The 15584-nt window shown below is 48.8% G+C and overlaps 6 protein-coding genes across 6 annotated transcripts; 2 read left to right on the top strand and 4 right to left on the bottom strand.

The window, feature by feature from the left end:
• Positions 1 to 8: 8 nt before the first annotated feature.
• K441DRAFT_169725 (uncharacterized protein) lies at positions 9 to 2014 on the bottom strand. Its single transcript, XM_067640310.1, has 2 exons — positions 1892 to 2014; positions 9 to 1832 (listed from the first exon to the last, which is right to left on the bottom strand). The coding sequence occupies exons 1-2, from the start codon at positions 1909 to 1911 to the stop codon at positions 113 to 115; spliced, it is 1740 nt and encodes a 579-aa protein (XP_067502280.1). The 5' UTR covers positions 1912 to 2014; the 3' UTR covers positions 9 to 112.
• A 1419-nt stretch (positions 2015 to 3433) lies between these two features.
• Positions 3434 to 5698, bottom strand: K441DRAFT_706461 (acetyl-CoA acetyltransferase-like protein). Its single transcript, XM_067653662.1, has 9 exons — positions 5224 to 5698; positions 5055 to 5159; positions 4754 to 4993; positions 4559 to 4705; positions 4382 to 4493; positions 4215 to 4324; positions 4129 to 4148; positions 3854 to 4075; positions 3434 to 3791 (listed from the first exon to the last, which is right to left on the bottom strand). The coding sequence occupies exons 1-9, from the start codon at positions 5606 to 5608 to the stop codon at positions 3564 to 3566; spliced, it is 1569 nt and encodes a 522-aa protein (XP_067502279.1). The 5' UTR covers positions 5609 to 5698; the 3' UTR covers positions 3434 to 3563.
• Positions 5699 to 5826: 128 nt separating this feature from the next.
• K441DRAFT_662394 (WLM-domain-containing protein) lies at positions 5827 to 8004 on the bottom strand. Its single transcript, XM_067649027.1, has 3 exons — positions 7415 to 8004; positions 7256 to 7361; positions 5827 to 7205 (listed from the first exon to the last, which is right to left on the bottom strand). Exons 1-3 carry the CDS (start codon positions 7590 to 7592, stop codon positions 6074 to 6076), a joined length of 1416 nt encoding a protein of 471 aa, XP_067502278.1. The 5' UTR covers positions 7593 to 8004; the 3' UTR covers positions 5827 to 6073.
• A 142-nt stretch (positions 8005 to 8146) lies between these two features.
• K441DRAFT_613879 (DUF1776-domain-containing protein) lies at positions 8147 to 10097 on the top strand. Its single transcript, XM_067645656.1, has 4 exons — positions 8147 to 8280; positions 8336 to 8684; positions 8930 to 9093; positions 9143 to 10097. The coding sequence occupies exons 1-4, from the start codon at positions 8248 to 8250 to the stop codon at positions 9950 to 9952; spliced, it is 1356 nt and encodes a 451-aa protein (XP_067502277.1). The 5' UTR covers positions 8147 to 8247; the 3' UTR covers positions 9953 to 10097.
• A 936-nt stretch (positions 10098 to 11033) lies between these two features.
• On the top strand, positions 11034 to 13255 carry K441DRAFT_688092 (uncharacterized protein; the record flags this gene model as incomplete). The annotated part of the gene is made up of 2 exons (XM_067652149.1): positions 11034 to 13045; positions 13105 to 13255. 2 exons carry the CDS (start codon positions 11034 to 11036, stop codon positions 13253 to 13255), a joined length of 2163 nt encoding a protein of 720 aa, XP_067502276.1.
• Positions 13256 to 14069: 814 nt separating this feature from the next.
• On the bottom strand, positions 14070 to 15299 carry K441DRAFT_706457 (golgi apparatus membrane protein-like protein tvp23). Its single transcript, XM_067653661.1, has 4 exons — positions 15144 to 15299; positions 15032 to 15080; positions 14633 to 14916; positions 14070 to 14472 (listed from the first exon to the last, which is right to left on the bottom strand). The coding sequence occupies exons 1-4, from the start codon at positions 15238 to 15240 to the stop codon at positions 14318 to 14320; spliced, it is 585 nt and encodes a 194-aa protein (XP_067502275.1). The 5' UTR covers positions 15241 to 15299; the 3' UTR covers positions 14070 to 14317.
• Positions 15300 to 15584: the final 285 nt, after the last annotated feature.

Raw genomic sequence — 15584 nt, 5'->3', positions numbered from 1 at the left:
ATAAGCTCCCTCCTTCTGCTGCCCATGTGAGCATCGCCGCTCATTATAACTTATCCTCTTGTTGCCCTTTGCACACCAAGCCCTTGCGGGACCTAATATATATACTGTTACATTAATCTATTCTAATACAATGTTCATGTTGTTTAATCATCTCCCCCACGACCACCAAACCTCCAACAGCCGGCACAAATAAAATACCAATTACCAACAGCATGCCTAACGTGGTAAATATAATACCAAAATTAGCGGCTATCACACCGTCCTTTTCCTTTTCCCCAGACCATTTCCCCGCCAAGAAATCCGTAAACAGCGCTCCTAATAAGCTGCCTACTGGCGCTAGAGCCATACCTACAATTAACCAACTCATTATCCATACCCTCTGCATTTTTGTGCTCTTACCCTGTCGAAACCGGGAAAGGATACCGTACACGAGGATGGAGACCAGAGATATGCCAAGCGGAATCAAAACGCGAAAGAGAAGCCAATGACGACGCTCAGGAATGGATTCATTTTTCAAGTATCCTATATCCGCCTTGTCGTGAAGAAAATTTTTGCTACTGTACTTCCGTGAGTCCTGAGGCACGTGTACTGTGCCATCAGTAACGGCAGAGGACCGGCGAAACGGAGTACAGGAGGGAACATAAAGCCATTCCGTGTATCCTCTAGCTTCAAATTTATTACCGTGTCGTTTAGGGCGGAAGGGAAAGAACTTCCGTATTGGTATGGTGGTTGCACTTAAAGGAGGACTGACTCCACTTAACCCGGCCTCAGAATCAGGAACAAGGCAGCATACTGAGGGTTCTAGCTGAAAGGAATCCGAGTTTCCCTCTTTGCGGATAATCGCGCTGAATGATCGAGGATCAGGCTCTGCTATCGGCTCGTGAACAAGTTCGCCAATGGCACCATCAAAAACACCGCCCCGGCCTTCCGCCTCAGTCATGATATCTGACTTAACAAGAAATAACGTCTTGTAATCGGGTGTCGCAATCTGTGCCAAAAGATTGAAAATTGACATAACAATGTAAGGTGTAACAGTCAATCCGAACGCTGCATAACCGAAATGATCAATTTGGTCGTCTCGCGAGCGATATAAAGTGATTGCGGCATATACCGTCTGAACAATTGCAACAACTGCCTTCGGGAGATTATAGTTGCTCGAGATGCCTAACAAGGTGCCATACCATTGAGATGGCAATGCAGAGAGGTCAGTATTTCTCGCCAGTGGGACAACTTCGGCGTCGCTTGGGATGTGTGCAAGCCGATAGCCTTCCGGAATGATCATCCTGCCATGGACTTTGTGCCTTGAAGGATAAATTCGTTGCGAGCCAACAACTGGCAGGAGTTCAGCCATCCAACGGGGATCCCACACACTCATGGGAATTGACCCAATTGGAAGTCTCTCCAGCAATCCCGACCTATCTTGCGGCTCCGAATCATTGGCCGCTTGCGACGAGAATTCATAATTCCATGAATTGATGCTCTTTTGGCTACTTCTTGTCCTACACTGGCGAACCACATCACCATCTTGTGGCTTCCAATGCCTTGATCGCACAAGCATACAAAGTGCCCCGGCCCTAGTTGCGATCCACACCTCGTCCTTTCTAGTAAATCGTGCATGTCTGACAATAGCGGATACAGCTCTCATGATACCAAAAGTGGGAAAGAAAAAGACCATGACTGCATTTACGAAAGAAGATATGGCGCTCTCGCCAGGCATCATCTTAACGGTGGCACAGTGCGCGAAATAGTTGGTTATGTAGAAAATGGCTATGTTGCTTGTGCAGCGAAAATTTGTATCACCATGGACTGTGTGGTTGGGAAGAATCGCGGAGCTAACAACGGTTTCAGCACAAATGAGGCTTAAGAGTGATACTGGTAGATTTAAACATACTCATGGATTTCGGCTGTCATTTTAATGCTTAGAGCTAGGCGGCAGGAATAGGAGAAAAATATTACAAAAAATCTAAGATCTTTATATAACCTGTTCGAGAGCAGAGGACGGAGAAACAAAAAAAAGAAATCGGCTGGAGAAACCTTACAACCTTAAATAAGAGTAGGCGTGTGAGTTTACATTTACACGTGTACATACACCTGTGTACATACACGGTGTACATACTATGGTATCAGGCATATATTTTGTATGTGGGTCTTCAGCTGCAGGGAGCCCCTGTAACGCACAGACAATACAATACACCAATCAATATGCTAGCTCGTATAGAAATCTACGTACCTTCTTTACTTCGAGTTGGTTAACTTGGGCACTTGACGGTTGAGGACGACGACCAGTGTGTTTCTTTGGCGTGACGCGTTCTGCAGCGGCTGTATACTGAACTTGTCTCTCTGTAAAACCAAGGGGGTTGGCAAATATCCTTAATTGAATGGCTAGCTAGACGTAGAGTTTGAATTTGGATGCGTTAATCGCGTGAAAGATAAGATGGGTGAGGTGTAGGAGGCTCCATAGTTAAAATAAGTAAATATTAACAAGATGGTAGACAGGAGAACAAAGAAGAAAGAAGTACATAGATTTCTATACAAACTAGCATATTGATTGGTGTATTGTATTGTCTGTGCGTTACAGGGGCTCCCTGCAGCTGGAGACCCACATACAAAATATTTGCCTGATACCATAGTACATTTGTGTACATACAAGGGGGTAACACACGTACGGGGCAGACGCCCTCCCTGCTAGTATGTTAGCAGAATAATACAGCCCAACCATTTTGCAAGGGCTCGCTTATTTTGAAAACATACTAGCAGGGAGGGCGTCTGCCCCGTTCGTGGTCCTTGTACACGGTGTACACGTGTATTCTAGAAGCTTAGAAGTCTCTGCCGGGGCGTCCACGCCGGACTTGCCGAGAATAGGCCGGATAGCCCTCTCGGATAATAGACCTATCGGCTGATAGTATCCGGAGACTATCCGGATAGTCTTCGGATAGCCTTAGCCGAAATCCCCTTGATATGCTTGCGCTTGCGATGGACCCCCTAATATTAAATAAATAAAATCCCTATTGGCATAGATTTATAGAGCTTACGAAGCGCTTTAAACTGGTACCACTTTTATCTAAATATCTTAAGGATAAGTAATATTACGCAGACATAAAGCTTACAAGAGCTCTGCGGAATAAGGCCCAGGGAGCCGTGCACGGAGCTCTACCAAGGCTCTGCAAAAGCTCTACACAAAGCTGTAAAAGCCCTGCACGAAGCTCTGCACGAAGCTCTGCAAAAGCTATGCACGAAGCTCTGCAAAAGCTCTCCACTTAAGGCCCCATCTAGAGCTCTAAAGCTTTCGTAGTTAAAATTCTGCGGATGCCAAGCCTTATCTGGTGGAGAGGAAGGTGTTTTGGAGTTCCTTGTTGCTTTTGGCTACGTCTGTTGATTCTCAGGCGCTGGGGGCTGTTGGCTCTCACTCTAACGAAGCCAAAACCCTTCGCTGAATTTTTTAGGGCCTTGCAGTAGTAGGATTCTAAGGCCTTTAGCATATCCAGTGGTTGAAAGTAGAAGTAATATCTCCCCAATGAGTTGCTGAGGTAAGTATGCTGCCTCAGGCATATTTTTGTAAGATGTTACAGCCTAGTAGTTCTCTCAAAACTAAACAAATTCCTACCGGCTTTTTCAAAGTCCTTTCTTACCCACCCGATTCTACCAATCTGTTCCTCAACACTACTCGAGAGCTGCTTTAAAGTGCCTGCATCGCCATGGTTCGCAATGAAACGGTGATCATTGCTTCGCAATCGACCCACGACATATCCACGTAGAGGCGTGCCATCTCGGTTAAACTCAACCGTGTACGTCTAATGTACCTAGAGTAAGCATATATCCTTAGGTTTTATGGCAAGCTTCCTACCAAACCTACCTCAATAGTCGCTTCGCCTTCCGCTTGAGGATCTACGGTGGGAACAGGCACATCTTTCACGAGGTCTGGAAGAGGATTCGTGTTGGGATACGGCGACCCATCGTTCCTTGGCTTGGAGGAAAGGCAGACGACGTGCTGGTAGCTCAGGACGCCGCCGTTTGCTAGGACTAGGCCGTGTTGGCCATTTCCTTTTCGGATTTCTCGGACCATTTCAGTGAGGGCCTATGTTGGTTTAGGATGGTATATTGACGTTTTTGTGGTTGATTGTTACTCACATGCATGGAATAGTTGTTGCCTTTGCGGTAGATGTTAACGTTTTGAAAGTATGGTAGAGGGAATTTATAATTAAATTGCCACTTACCGGCGCCTCCGAAAAATGTCAGGCCTCCCAGGAGAGTAATAGGCTTTGGCGGCTTTGTAGTAGGTAACCCAAGATATTGACAAGCCAGTTTGGGAACAATTGGAAAACAGCTGGACTAAGTATCAGCAAAAACAGTGCCTTAGCGATGTGATTTGGAGGCAACAGACGAGTAGAAGTCAAAAAGGTCAATCTGATCTTTCTTCAAGCCGGAAACTTCTAAGCTTGCATCAAGCGACCGGGAAATGGAAGGGCTTGTGTAGAAATTTGGACGCTCCCAGACTGTAGCACCTCTAATCAGAAGGAATGATTTATATAGTGGATCAATGAGTTCAGTGATCCCTTACAGTCACTACTATCACTGGTTCCTGCACCTCCTAACGGATATATCCACCGGCTCTCAGGAATACCAAGCTCCTTTGCGTAGTCCGTGGAAGTCAGCAGACAAGCCCCAGCTAAGTTGACAGTATTGAATGCATTCATGAGAAGAGGATCTATAACAAGTTTTAGCAAGTGGATTAACGAGGGAAGGATGTCTTTACATGGGAAGCAGATCATGCGGTTTTTCTTCGTTACACTGCCAATGGATTTTTCTGTTTCAGTGGGCCTTCCGTGGTTCCACGATAATGGGTTTTGTTGAGCCATCTGGGCGAACTCAGCATATAACTGGGCTGACTCCATGTTGTTTTGCTGGATTGACTGTCCACGATGTGCTCTGAATCCATTTTCATACAGCGGGTAAACGTGGATGGGTGCACCAATAGAATGGGTAGCCCCAAGATCTACGACACAATTCCTGTAAGTCGGCAGAGGTCAAAGACAAGGAATTAACGGCAAGCATACTATCCCCTAGTCCACGTGTGCTCGGAGAAAAGACGGAGTCAATGCTTTGATCCAGTTTTGTCCAGTCAGGAGGAGGCAGTTTCCCAGCCGCTGCACAGGCGCTTACTAACAGCCGGCTCCGTTCTCAGCGTCATCTGTTCACATAGAGCGCAAAGGTGGTGATACATACATGAAGCTAAGGCTTCGCCGCCTGTCACGACTGCCACCTTGCTCTTTCCTAATGAAATCCTACGTGCGGCATCATCGAATAGTTTCGCTGGCTGATTACCTCCATGTGGGCTGTAATGCTTGTGGCTTGGTTCTATACCCAAGCGTTCGGATATAAGTCCAGGTAGATCCGGATAAGGCCATGTCCAAGTTGCGACGACGTCTATGCTATCAATCTTTGACTGGAATTCGGCCGTGGCAGAAGGCGGTAAGTTGGTATCCTTGACTGCATGCTGGATTGCCTGTAGCATAAGCTGCATGGGTTCAATGGCGTCTTCAAGATTTTGAGATCGGTTCTTTACATCGCCGACTCCGACGACGATGGGCGTCGCTCTTCCAACAGTCATGTTTTAATGGGACACCCGGAGGGAAATTCGCGGCATGTGGTAAGTCCGGAGAAGCAGGAAATGATGGGTTCTGCAGGGAAATTATTTCTGATGCAACAAGGGCAAGTCAATAGGGAGATAGTTAAAAGGGTTGCCGAGGTTGCTGTGACTGGAACATGACTTTACATGCTTGCCCTAATAGGTCGATTGCTTACAGAACCACGACCGCTAAACTCTGCCTGGACTTGGGAAGTTCAATTATGAATTATAGATATGTGTTAGACTTATTCTTAAGGCAAATTTCTATTCATTCCAGACTCAAAATGCACCAATTAAATTAAATATGCCCATGAACACAGCTCAGGTATCTCTGCTATGAACACTATGGTCAACCAACACATGGCATCATCAGTATAGCCGTGTATAAAACCTCGAACGCCTTCTCGGTCTTCAATTGGACTCAAAATCGAGGCAAAACATAAGGCCTTAAGACTCCGCCTTCATGACTCCACACAACGAGCAAGTCCACCACTGATTCTCCATAAATGTTCCACAGTTCAAACAATTCCAGCCAATTCGCCCCTTTGCTGGTTCGAATGGCGTCGGAGCATTTGGCCGGAAAACACTCGCGGATGGTGGGGCTCGTGGTGGTAGAGGCCCAGCAGGCCCGAATCTTTGATTTCTAGGAATCGGCTGAGGCGGTTGCTCGAGCCCGCATGCATCGCAGCTTAGAAAATCCAAGGGATTATCGAGCGTGCATTGTGGACAAGACCACATATTCGGGTCGGACGGCGGGGGTAATTTTGGAGGAGGCGTGGACACTGGCAGAGCCGGAAGCTGTTTCGCTCGCAGGCGTTCCTCTTCTTCTGAAATAAGGTGGGAAATGGGGCGAGCGCGGCTTGACGATGATGAGTTTTTCCGAAGCGTATTATCCTCAAATACCAGCCGTGATATAGGCCGGCCATTACGGGTTTGGAGCGGTTGCGCTGCGGGAGATGCAGAAGATGACTTCGGGTTAGGCTTGTCCAACTCAAGTCCACCCTCTTTCGTCCAACTTAGGCCGGACTCGGGATCGTTTAATGTGTCATCGAATTGTAAGCCATTCTCGCGGTCCCAGGCCAAGCCACCAGTTCCACTAGGCGCGCATAGATTTTCCAGCTTCTGCATTTCTTCCTCTTCCATTAGCTCGGCGAGCGCTTGCGTAATAGCGCGGTCATTAGCATCGTCTTCCTCAGCTTTTGTCCGGAAACCATTCTTGGAGGCATCTGACGAAAGCTGGCCGGCATCCTTGGTGCCGGACGCACATCCTTTAGTAATGGTGTTCCGCCGAGTAGCAGCATCCGCAATCACCTTCCGCATATCGACACCGCGGAGAGTTGGCTTCCCGCCAAGCTTCTGGCCTGACCCTTTGATAAGGGATCGGCGCTTCTCGGCGGCGATACGTGCTTGACGTCGCATCTCGTCAAGTGGTATGCGTTTACCGCCAAGCTTGTGGCCTTCTGAGAGGAAGCCTTCACCAGTATAGCCTTTCGATACAAGAGATTCATGTTCGGTGCGTAGCTCATTCCACAAATTGTGAAAGTTCTGGTCATGGGGACCCCAAACGATGTGCGAAAGCCTAGCATATAAGTGAACGGTTCATGTTACGGTGAGGGCTGGGGGACGAACTCGTGCAACAACGTATCTGTGATCTGTTCCACTGGTAAAAACTGCCTCGAGTCATGATGATACCGAAGCCGAATCAAGATTCTCTCGGTCCTATTGACATTCAAGCCTACCAAGCAGGCGGTCAGTAACAGCTCTGAACGCAGTTTTGCTAGATCTTACCTAGAAGACGAGGATCATCAGGAAGGAACTCAGCTAACGTTTGTACTTTCCAGCCTCGCTTTCTCATCATAGGTTTTACTAAGGATGCAGCCTTGCGGAGCATATGCAGAGCTTCTTGCTCCCTCGGGAGATGTTTCAGATGCTCGTAGGCATCGAAGTGCGCGTCAATTTCCCGCATGTTGAACGCGTCTAACTTGAGTTTTAGTGCCTGCTAACAATGTAAACGCGCGTAGACTTGGTTCGAAAGAGATTTTTTGAGGGCCGTTTGTATTCTTGAATGAACGGAAGAGTTATATCTTTGGCGAAGTGAGGAGAAACGAGATAGGACTCTGGCTTCACCGATGCAAAGGCGATAGATGCTAGGCAGTATGGAAAGACGTAGAACAGTGATTATGAAAGGAAGTTACGTCCTTGAAGGCAACGCCGCCACGTAAGCTCCATACACAGTTGCTAAGATGGATCAAGCGCCACAGATAACGAAAAGAAAAAACTGAGAAGACTCATATGGACACGGACGCTGCTTGCTATATCTCGTCGTTTGCTTGTCGGAAAACATCTACAATACGGCGCGGTTATATCCTGGACAGGAGATTTAACGTACGCGGTCACAACCTGCACTGCCACTTGCCACCGCCCAATGAAGATTTAACAACGGCACAATCACGTGGTGATAAGATTAACGTCGGCATAATCGCCGCGCCGCGCCGCGCCTCTTGCTCATGCGATGGGAAGCTGGTTATCCCGCTTCATCACCACACCTGTTGGACCTTGCGCTCGGGTTCCTTGAATTGGCCTCCATCGTTTATTATAAGATTAGTTTCCACACCTGAGCTATGACAAGCGACGACCAGCATTTTCTTGACGTTGTAAGGCCTCTTCGCAGCTTTACCCGTGAATGCCGTCACTAACCACCTTGTGAAGCTTGCCGGGATATCCAGAGATATCAGAAAGTTTACTGGAGATATAGCAGATGCCACTGACCGACATTTCGAGTATGTTGCAGTGACAATAAAAGATAAGCTTGCAGCTGCGGATTGGCTTCCGCAATCTGCCCGTCCTCCACCTCCACCCCCACCCCGCGCCATATCAAGACTACCTCCGGGATATATCGATAGAGTACAAGACTGGGTATCGCGGAATCATGCTATCACTGCAGCGATTGTTGCATTCGTTGGAACTGGTGCGTTTCTGATATGGCGGAAGAAGAAAGGATATAACAAGAAGCGGAGAGCAAGAAGAGCTACCAATGGCGCCAGGAGAGAGGTTGTTGGTATGCGCTACACTCATGATTGTGTCTAAAATGCCAGCTAATGATGTTAGTGATTGCTGGTCCTCCATGCTATCACTGCAGCGATTGTTGCATTCGTTGGAACTGGTGCGTTTCTGATATGGCGGAAGAAGAAAGGATATAACAAGAAGCGGAGAGCAAGAAGAGCTACCAATGGCGCCAGGAGAGAGGTTGTTGGTATGCGCTACACTCATGATTGTGTCTAAAATGCCAGCTAATGATGTTAGTGATTGCTGGTCCTCCGAGCTCTCCTATCACGAAATCAATATCACTAGACCTCGAACGACGAGGTTTCATTGTGTATGTTGTGGTGAACAGCGTCGAAGAGGAACAGATTGTGCAAGGCGAAGCAAGAGTAGATATAAGGCCTTTACATCTAGATATCGTGGATGTAAGTATACTCTTCTCGTGATAGTAACCATGCTAACTAATTTGCGCAGTCGTTAAGCACCCAAGAAGCAATTGAGCGATTCAACAATATTCTCCTAAGTCCACACATTGCCTTTTCAGGAGCATCTTCTCACAATCTCAACTTTACAGGTCTCCTTCTGGTACCGGATCTTATTTACCCTTCAGGACCCATTGAAATTGTCTCCCCAGAACTTTGGTCAGATGCACTCAACGCAAAGGTATTAAGTACTATTGCGACTACACAGGCATTCTTACCTACCATCTGCGAATTTAAAGCACGTGTTCTTGTGCTTACTCCGAGTATCGTTTCATCATTACGGCCTCCCTTCCACGGGGTCGAAAGTGCTGTTGTAGGTGCTCTAGAAGGATTTACCACGTCTCTCCGGGGTGAACTAGGGACATTAGGCATAGATGTATGCCAATTTAAGCTAGGTACTTTTGACTACGGAAGTGTGGGTGGGAAACACCACATCCAACCGATCGGAGGACCAAAGACGTATGCTTGGCCGCCATCTGCTCGAGCACTCTATGCACACAACTATGTCACGCAAAGTCGGATCGCTGGCAGCAAAGGACTCTTCAATGAGAATGGAAACATATCTGCCGGCAGTGCGTTACGCGAGCTGCATAACGCTGTCTTTGATGCGCTAACACAGAAACGGCCCCGAAAGATTTGGAGAGTTGGAAGAGGCAGTGTTGCTTACGACATTGTTGGTAATTGGGCTCCAACAGGATTGGTGGGATGGATACTGGGAATAAGACAAGTCTCATTAGATGAGGTGGCAGAACCAAAGTTGGAAGACAGCGTGCAGTCATGGGAAAAGGTGGAGTCGACTTAAATGCATGTTGTGTAGGAATAGTGGTGTCTCAGCAGTCGGGTTTCTTGTAATGAAGGTACCTTAGGCGCATCTGAGGAAACGAGTTTCAATCGCACCCTAGAATTATAAGTATAATTAGCAGAATTTATTCTTTACTCCAAAGACGACAGGCGCCACCCATGGGGTCACGATTTGCTGCAGCCATGGCCAAGAGATGTAATTTGCACTAATCTTGCGTGCAGGCGGCTCCACAAATGATGGTCACGGGGGATGAAGTGTCAGGAATGTCACCGTCCCTCGGCTGTTCCTGATGGGGCGTGCAGCCGAGGAGGCTTGCAGGGAGGGCTGCGCAATCGAGGCTAGGGCGAAGGCTGAGGCGTTGAAATGTTGCCAGTGGTTGGAGTAGAAATTTGCATTTTTCATGTGACGGGCAGTATTTCGCGAACGGCGATGAGCGAGGCTGGATAGCACGCCGAACGACTGAGACGACCGTGACGACCGTGACGACGCAGCTTTGTGATGAGCTAATCTGGGTTTTGACCGCAGTAGGTTGATTCAGAAGACTCGATTGGCCGGCGTCAGCAGTGTGTCGCAAAAATAAAGTCGGCGTTGCACCCAAGCCACGGGTGCCAAGCGACTCCTATTCAAGTCCAACCCATCCAAGTCCAACCCCGTATTCTGTCCACGACGGAACACAAAACCAACTCCGCCGCCTTGCCATCTTTTAGCCGGCTTCACTGCTACCAGCACCAGCTTTCCTATCTCCTTCGTTCATCAACAACACTGACCCCGCACCGACCACGCATTATTTCCTTGGACCTTCCCTAGCATTCCTTCACTCCTAAACATAATACTCTGTCCTGACCGTGAACTCTCGCCACTATCACAGCCTCCTTTGGATCCTTGACGGCGCGTATCTTGATACCTATGAAAGCCGCTGCATACCCGTCCGTTACTCTGCGGATTCTGCCTCGACAGTCACGACATTCAACTGCGCCTGTATGACGGATCACTATAACCTCTCAATTGTCCCGCAAACCTCACCCTCAACCTCATGAGAGAACGCCAATCCGACACCACAATATTTAATCACTCAATCACAATGCTTAATCGGCCAGATCGACCAGAACACTTGGGTGGCGGCTTCCAGTCCTACGAACAGCCACGCCAACCGAATTTCTCCTCCGGAGATCTGCCCTCTCCCAGGACCGGCGAAGTTCCCCCCGCACTGTCACCACTTGATGCGCTTGCGTTACAGGGACGGCTTCTTGCAAAAAGGTTTCAAGAACCAAACACTCATGGTCGCCGCATTAGCAGGTTACCTCCACTCACAATCGCAAACGAGTTTGGACATCGCCCGGGTTACTTCCGCTCAGTGTCTCAGGAGTCTGGGGACAGCCTCAACTCCTACACCGAATCCGAGCAACAGGAAGAAGATACGACACTACATAGCGCTTGGGAGACGCGACAAGACAGTCGACACAAATCATATTATCCACAGATGCAGGCAGATGACTCTCAATTTGACCGGCCGCTCCCCTTCAGGAATAATTTGTCACGAGTGGATGAGACGGAGCAACCCTCGGCTGTGCCTCAAGATTATTTCGCCATTCCCAGGGCACAGTCGCCAGATTCCGTTGAGCCACGTATAGGTTCTGTCCAAGGAGCAACGCCTATTACGCCAGGCTCCAATGGTGGCTACAATGGATCAAACTCATCACAGGGTAGGCAAAGGCCACTTGCCATTGATTCAGTGGCTGCAAGAGGTTATCCTTCAAACGGACTCCTACCACCAAGGTCGCCGATACCGTCAAGGTCCCCTCGTGTATCTCCCAGCATTAGGTCTGTTCCTGGCGACAGCTCTGATGAAGTTGAAGGCATGTCCCTTGGCGGTTCTTATGATTCCCTACCTGCAAGGCAACTCTCGTCGAACTCCAGTTTTTCAAGGTCATATTCTCCAGCCTCCCCGTTCATGAACCACTCATTACCACGTTCCCGTTCTCTTTCGTCGGAGTACTCCGTTGGCGGTTCACAGCTTCCTCGTCCGGCTTTCAACTTTTCGAGGCCACTTAGCAGCGCTAGCAGACCGTCATTTGACATGCCTTCAAGACAGGCATCTGACGAGAGTGCCATGATGAGGCCATCCTTCGATAGCTATCAAAGGCAAGATGCTGGGGACAGTCCTCTCACAAATTATTCCAACGAAATGGTCCACACTCCCGTAAGCATGACTAGCGAAGATTTTCGAGGATCTATAGATTCGCAGAATCACCCTGCTCCATCTTACGTCTACTCCAAGTTTTCTTTGCCACGCGGACGGGTATTACAACGGGAATCTATATGCGTGGAAGACTTCCTCTCAAGCCAGATCCAATGGGACCAACCGCAATCGAATAAACCTAACAAACCAATTGCACAGACACGACCCCCTTCTCCACCGTCGCCTCCTCGCTCCATCGACAGACCCCGCAGCCAGCCTGATCCATCCCCAGTTCCGCGTACTTCTTTGGCCGAGCGCCACGGCTCACCTTCTCTCGCATCGAGCAATAGCACAGTCCGTGCACGTCAGGAACGTTCTGGTGAGGTTACAGCTGAAGAGCATCTCAATAGAGGGATCAGATGCCATGAGGCTGGTTCGCTCAATGAATCAACCTACCACTTGCGATTGGCCGCTAAAGCCGGTCTTCCGACCGCCATGCTCCTCTATGCCCTTGCCTGCCGTCACGGTTGGGGCATGCGGCCCAACCAGGCGGAAGGTGTGCAATGGCTACGCCGCGCAGTTGACTGCGCGCAGCTTGAGGTCGCCGATGACGAGGACTTGACCAAGCAAGGTAAACCCGGCGACGTTCTAGAGCGCAAAACGCACAAGGCGCAATTCGCACTCTCCATCTACGAGCTCGGAGTGAGCTACATGAACGGATGGGGTATCCAGCAAGACAAAGCACTAGCATTGAGGTGTTTTGAAATTGCGGGTAACTGGGGTGACCCTGATGCGCTTGCCGAGGCCGGGTTTTGTTATACGGAGGGGATCGGATGTAAGAAGGATCTCAAGAAGGCAGCCAAGTTTTACCGGTTGGCGGAAGCCAAGGGGATGAGTATGGCGGGGAATAGTTGGTGAGTAGTTATCCCAGCTTAGAATGACTAGATGAGCTTTTTACTGACCTTTCGAACAGGATATACAAGGATAAATATATGGAAGACTCTTCAGACACGCGATCAACGCGCTCCGGCAAGTCAAGTAAAAAAGATTCGTCGGAAAAGAAGCCGCGCGATAAGAGCCGGACGAGGACCATTTTCGGACGGAAGAAGAGCACCGCTGCATAAGCCCAGCCGTTCCCTCTTCTTTAACCTTCTCTCACTCTCTCGTGCCGGTCATGTGTATATGCAGATTTGGGTCTTTTTATTTTCTGGCGACGGCGTAAATCTGGCAAAGGGTGGGGAAACTACTGGTGCACACCCTCAGGCAGGTACGGCGCTGGATCGTTTTGTTTTTGCATATATTTTTCCTTTCCTTTCTCTGTTTTATTACAGTTTCTTTGCCAAAAACCACGACGTGTGGATGACGGCGCCTACTACTACCTCACTTCCAGTGATATTTCCTTTGTTTATCTGTTTGTTTATCTGTCTGTGCCAATAAGCGGGTTTTTTCAGCATTGCGTTGGGAAGGGAAGGGAATGTGGATACGGTATTTTCGTTTGGTTTGGTTTGTTGTTATATATCAGCCGGGAGCTTCCTGAAGGCTCTGTATGTTTCGTGTCATGTACAGCCGGTGCTGCTATCTGAGTGGCTGTAGGATTAGGCCTGCTTGTTAATGCATTATTGGTGGATTTAGGAGGGTTACAGATGGGATGGGAGGAATCGGAATAGGCAATTGAGTTGGCTGCGTCGAACGCGGCCCTAGAGGAAACCTTGGTGCGATATTTATGTTGTGCTTGTGCTTCGATGCGGTTCGCCCAAGCGTCTTGCTTCAGGGTCTCTGCTATAGCTATAATATTCAACGCAAAAGACCTCAGCCAAGCGAATAGCATTTGAATTAAGAACCCGTCACTGAACACATTGCCGACTCAAGGCCTTCGCCATTGTAGGGAATGCAATAACCGCAGACCTTATAGACAGTTGGGAGCCGAATTTAGTTTGTGGCTGTACGAATTAGATTCCATTTCAAGCAAAAATGTCTTATAGCAGATGTCACTGATTCTGCATATTTTGTCCACATGGGATTTAGCCAAACTGACCGCACTGGCATATTTCATACGAACGACCTGATACATGCCTCGCTACTCATACAAATCCAACCTAACCCAAACGCCTCGCCGGAGTAAGATAACCCCTTTAGAAATACTCGACACAAATAGGGCATACATCTCATCTTGGTTCATTACTTCCTCAACGACGGAACCAGCTGCTCACCATACCACCCGCAAGATTCCGCGCCAGACCAGATGAATAGACAGCGCTGGAGGCGAAGTTGCTGGCTTGGCTGAACTTGTCACAGCGCGAGAAGGCGAGCGTGTTTGTGACTGTGAGGATGAGCGCAATGACTGCGGCCGTGGTTAGCATTGTATACACCTCCAGCACATCATTCCGCGGCCGATCTCTTGTCTCCAACACCCAGAATCCAACGGCTTCCCATACCATCCAACCGTCTTTTGCACTGCATTCCACCCAAGTCGGAAAGCTAGGGTAGGGAGTGTAACTCACCAACCAGGGTCAACCAGATGGGCTCGAAACTGGCCAGCGCCACAATAGCGAGGATGACCCATAGGACCGGCTGTGCGTACAGCGCGAGCCAGAAGAAGCGCTTGTCGGTGGCGTTGATGGTGCGGGTTTCCGGGTCTGCGGACTCGAAGACCCAGCGCGAGTCGCCCGTCGCCGTGTCCGCTTCGTTCCACCAGCGCAACCCGACGAGCCGGCGCCCGGCGATGTTTTTCAGGTAGTAGAAGTCGGTGGCCAGGAGCAGTATGGTGATTATGAAGATGAGGACGCTGGAGGGATTGCGGGTTAGTTTGGTGGGTTGCGAGGTGGGAGGATAAGTGAGCAGAGTGGGCGGAGGGCGGGAACTAGATGGTTCTGCGCACTGGTTTGGGAAGTAAGACGTACTAGTTTTTGGTGAAGAGTTTGAGGCCGAAGAGATAAACGAGGAGGCTTGCTGTAAAAGTATATTAGCTAGCAGTCCAACTTTGGAGCCTGGGGATCATATGGAGACACGCACATATCCTGAAAAAGAGAAAAGTGAGTAGAGTAATAGGATGGCTACTTAGTCTCCAACTTAGGTCGCCCGGTTGGGGCTGGGTCTGCGCATTCTCCATTGTATATGCGGCAGAGCTGTGATGGCCGCGTGGTGTTTGGAGCTGCCCACCTAATTCCGTTGGTACGGATTTTCTTACCTCAGCGAGCTCAGACGCGATTTTTTAGCTAGCATCGGAATAATCTACGCCGTCTTCCGAATTGCAAGATCACGTCTGAGAGCGTTTGGCGTGTTTTGTTAAAATTATGACCAAAATCCGCCAAGCGGACATTACGGATATCTAATTCATTCATTCACATAACGCGTTATTATTACCACACAAAGTCACTTTTTTTTTAAGACTTAGGGCTTCTAAATGGTATGAATTTTATTATACGGCTATTGCTTAGTCCTGACATTAATTTC

The sequence above is a fragment of the Cenococcum geophilum genome (genome assembly GCF_001692895.1).
Source record: "Cenococcum geophilum 1.58 unplaced genomic scaffold K441scaffold_30, whole genome shotgun sequence".
Lineage (NCBI taxonomy): Eukaryota > Fungi > Ascomycota > Dothideomycetes > Gloniales > Gloniaceae > Cenococcum > Cenococcum geophilum.
The sequence above is the reverse complement of the archived record's forward strand: the minus strand, read 5'-3'. Positions and strand labels throughout refer to the sequence as shown.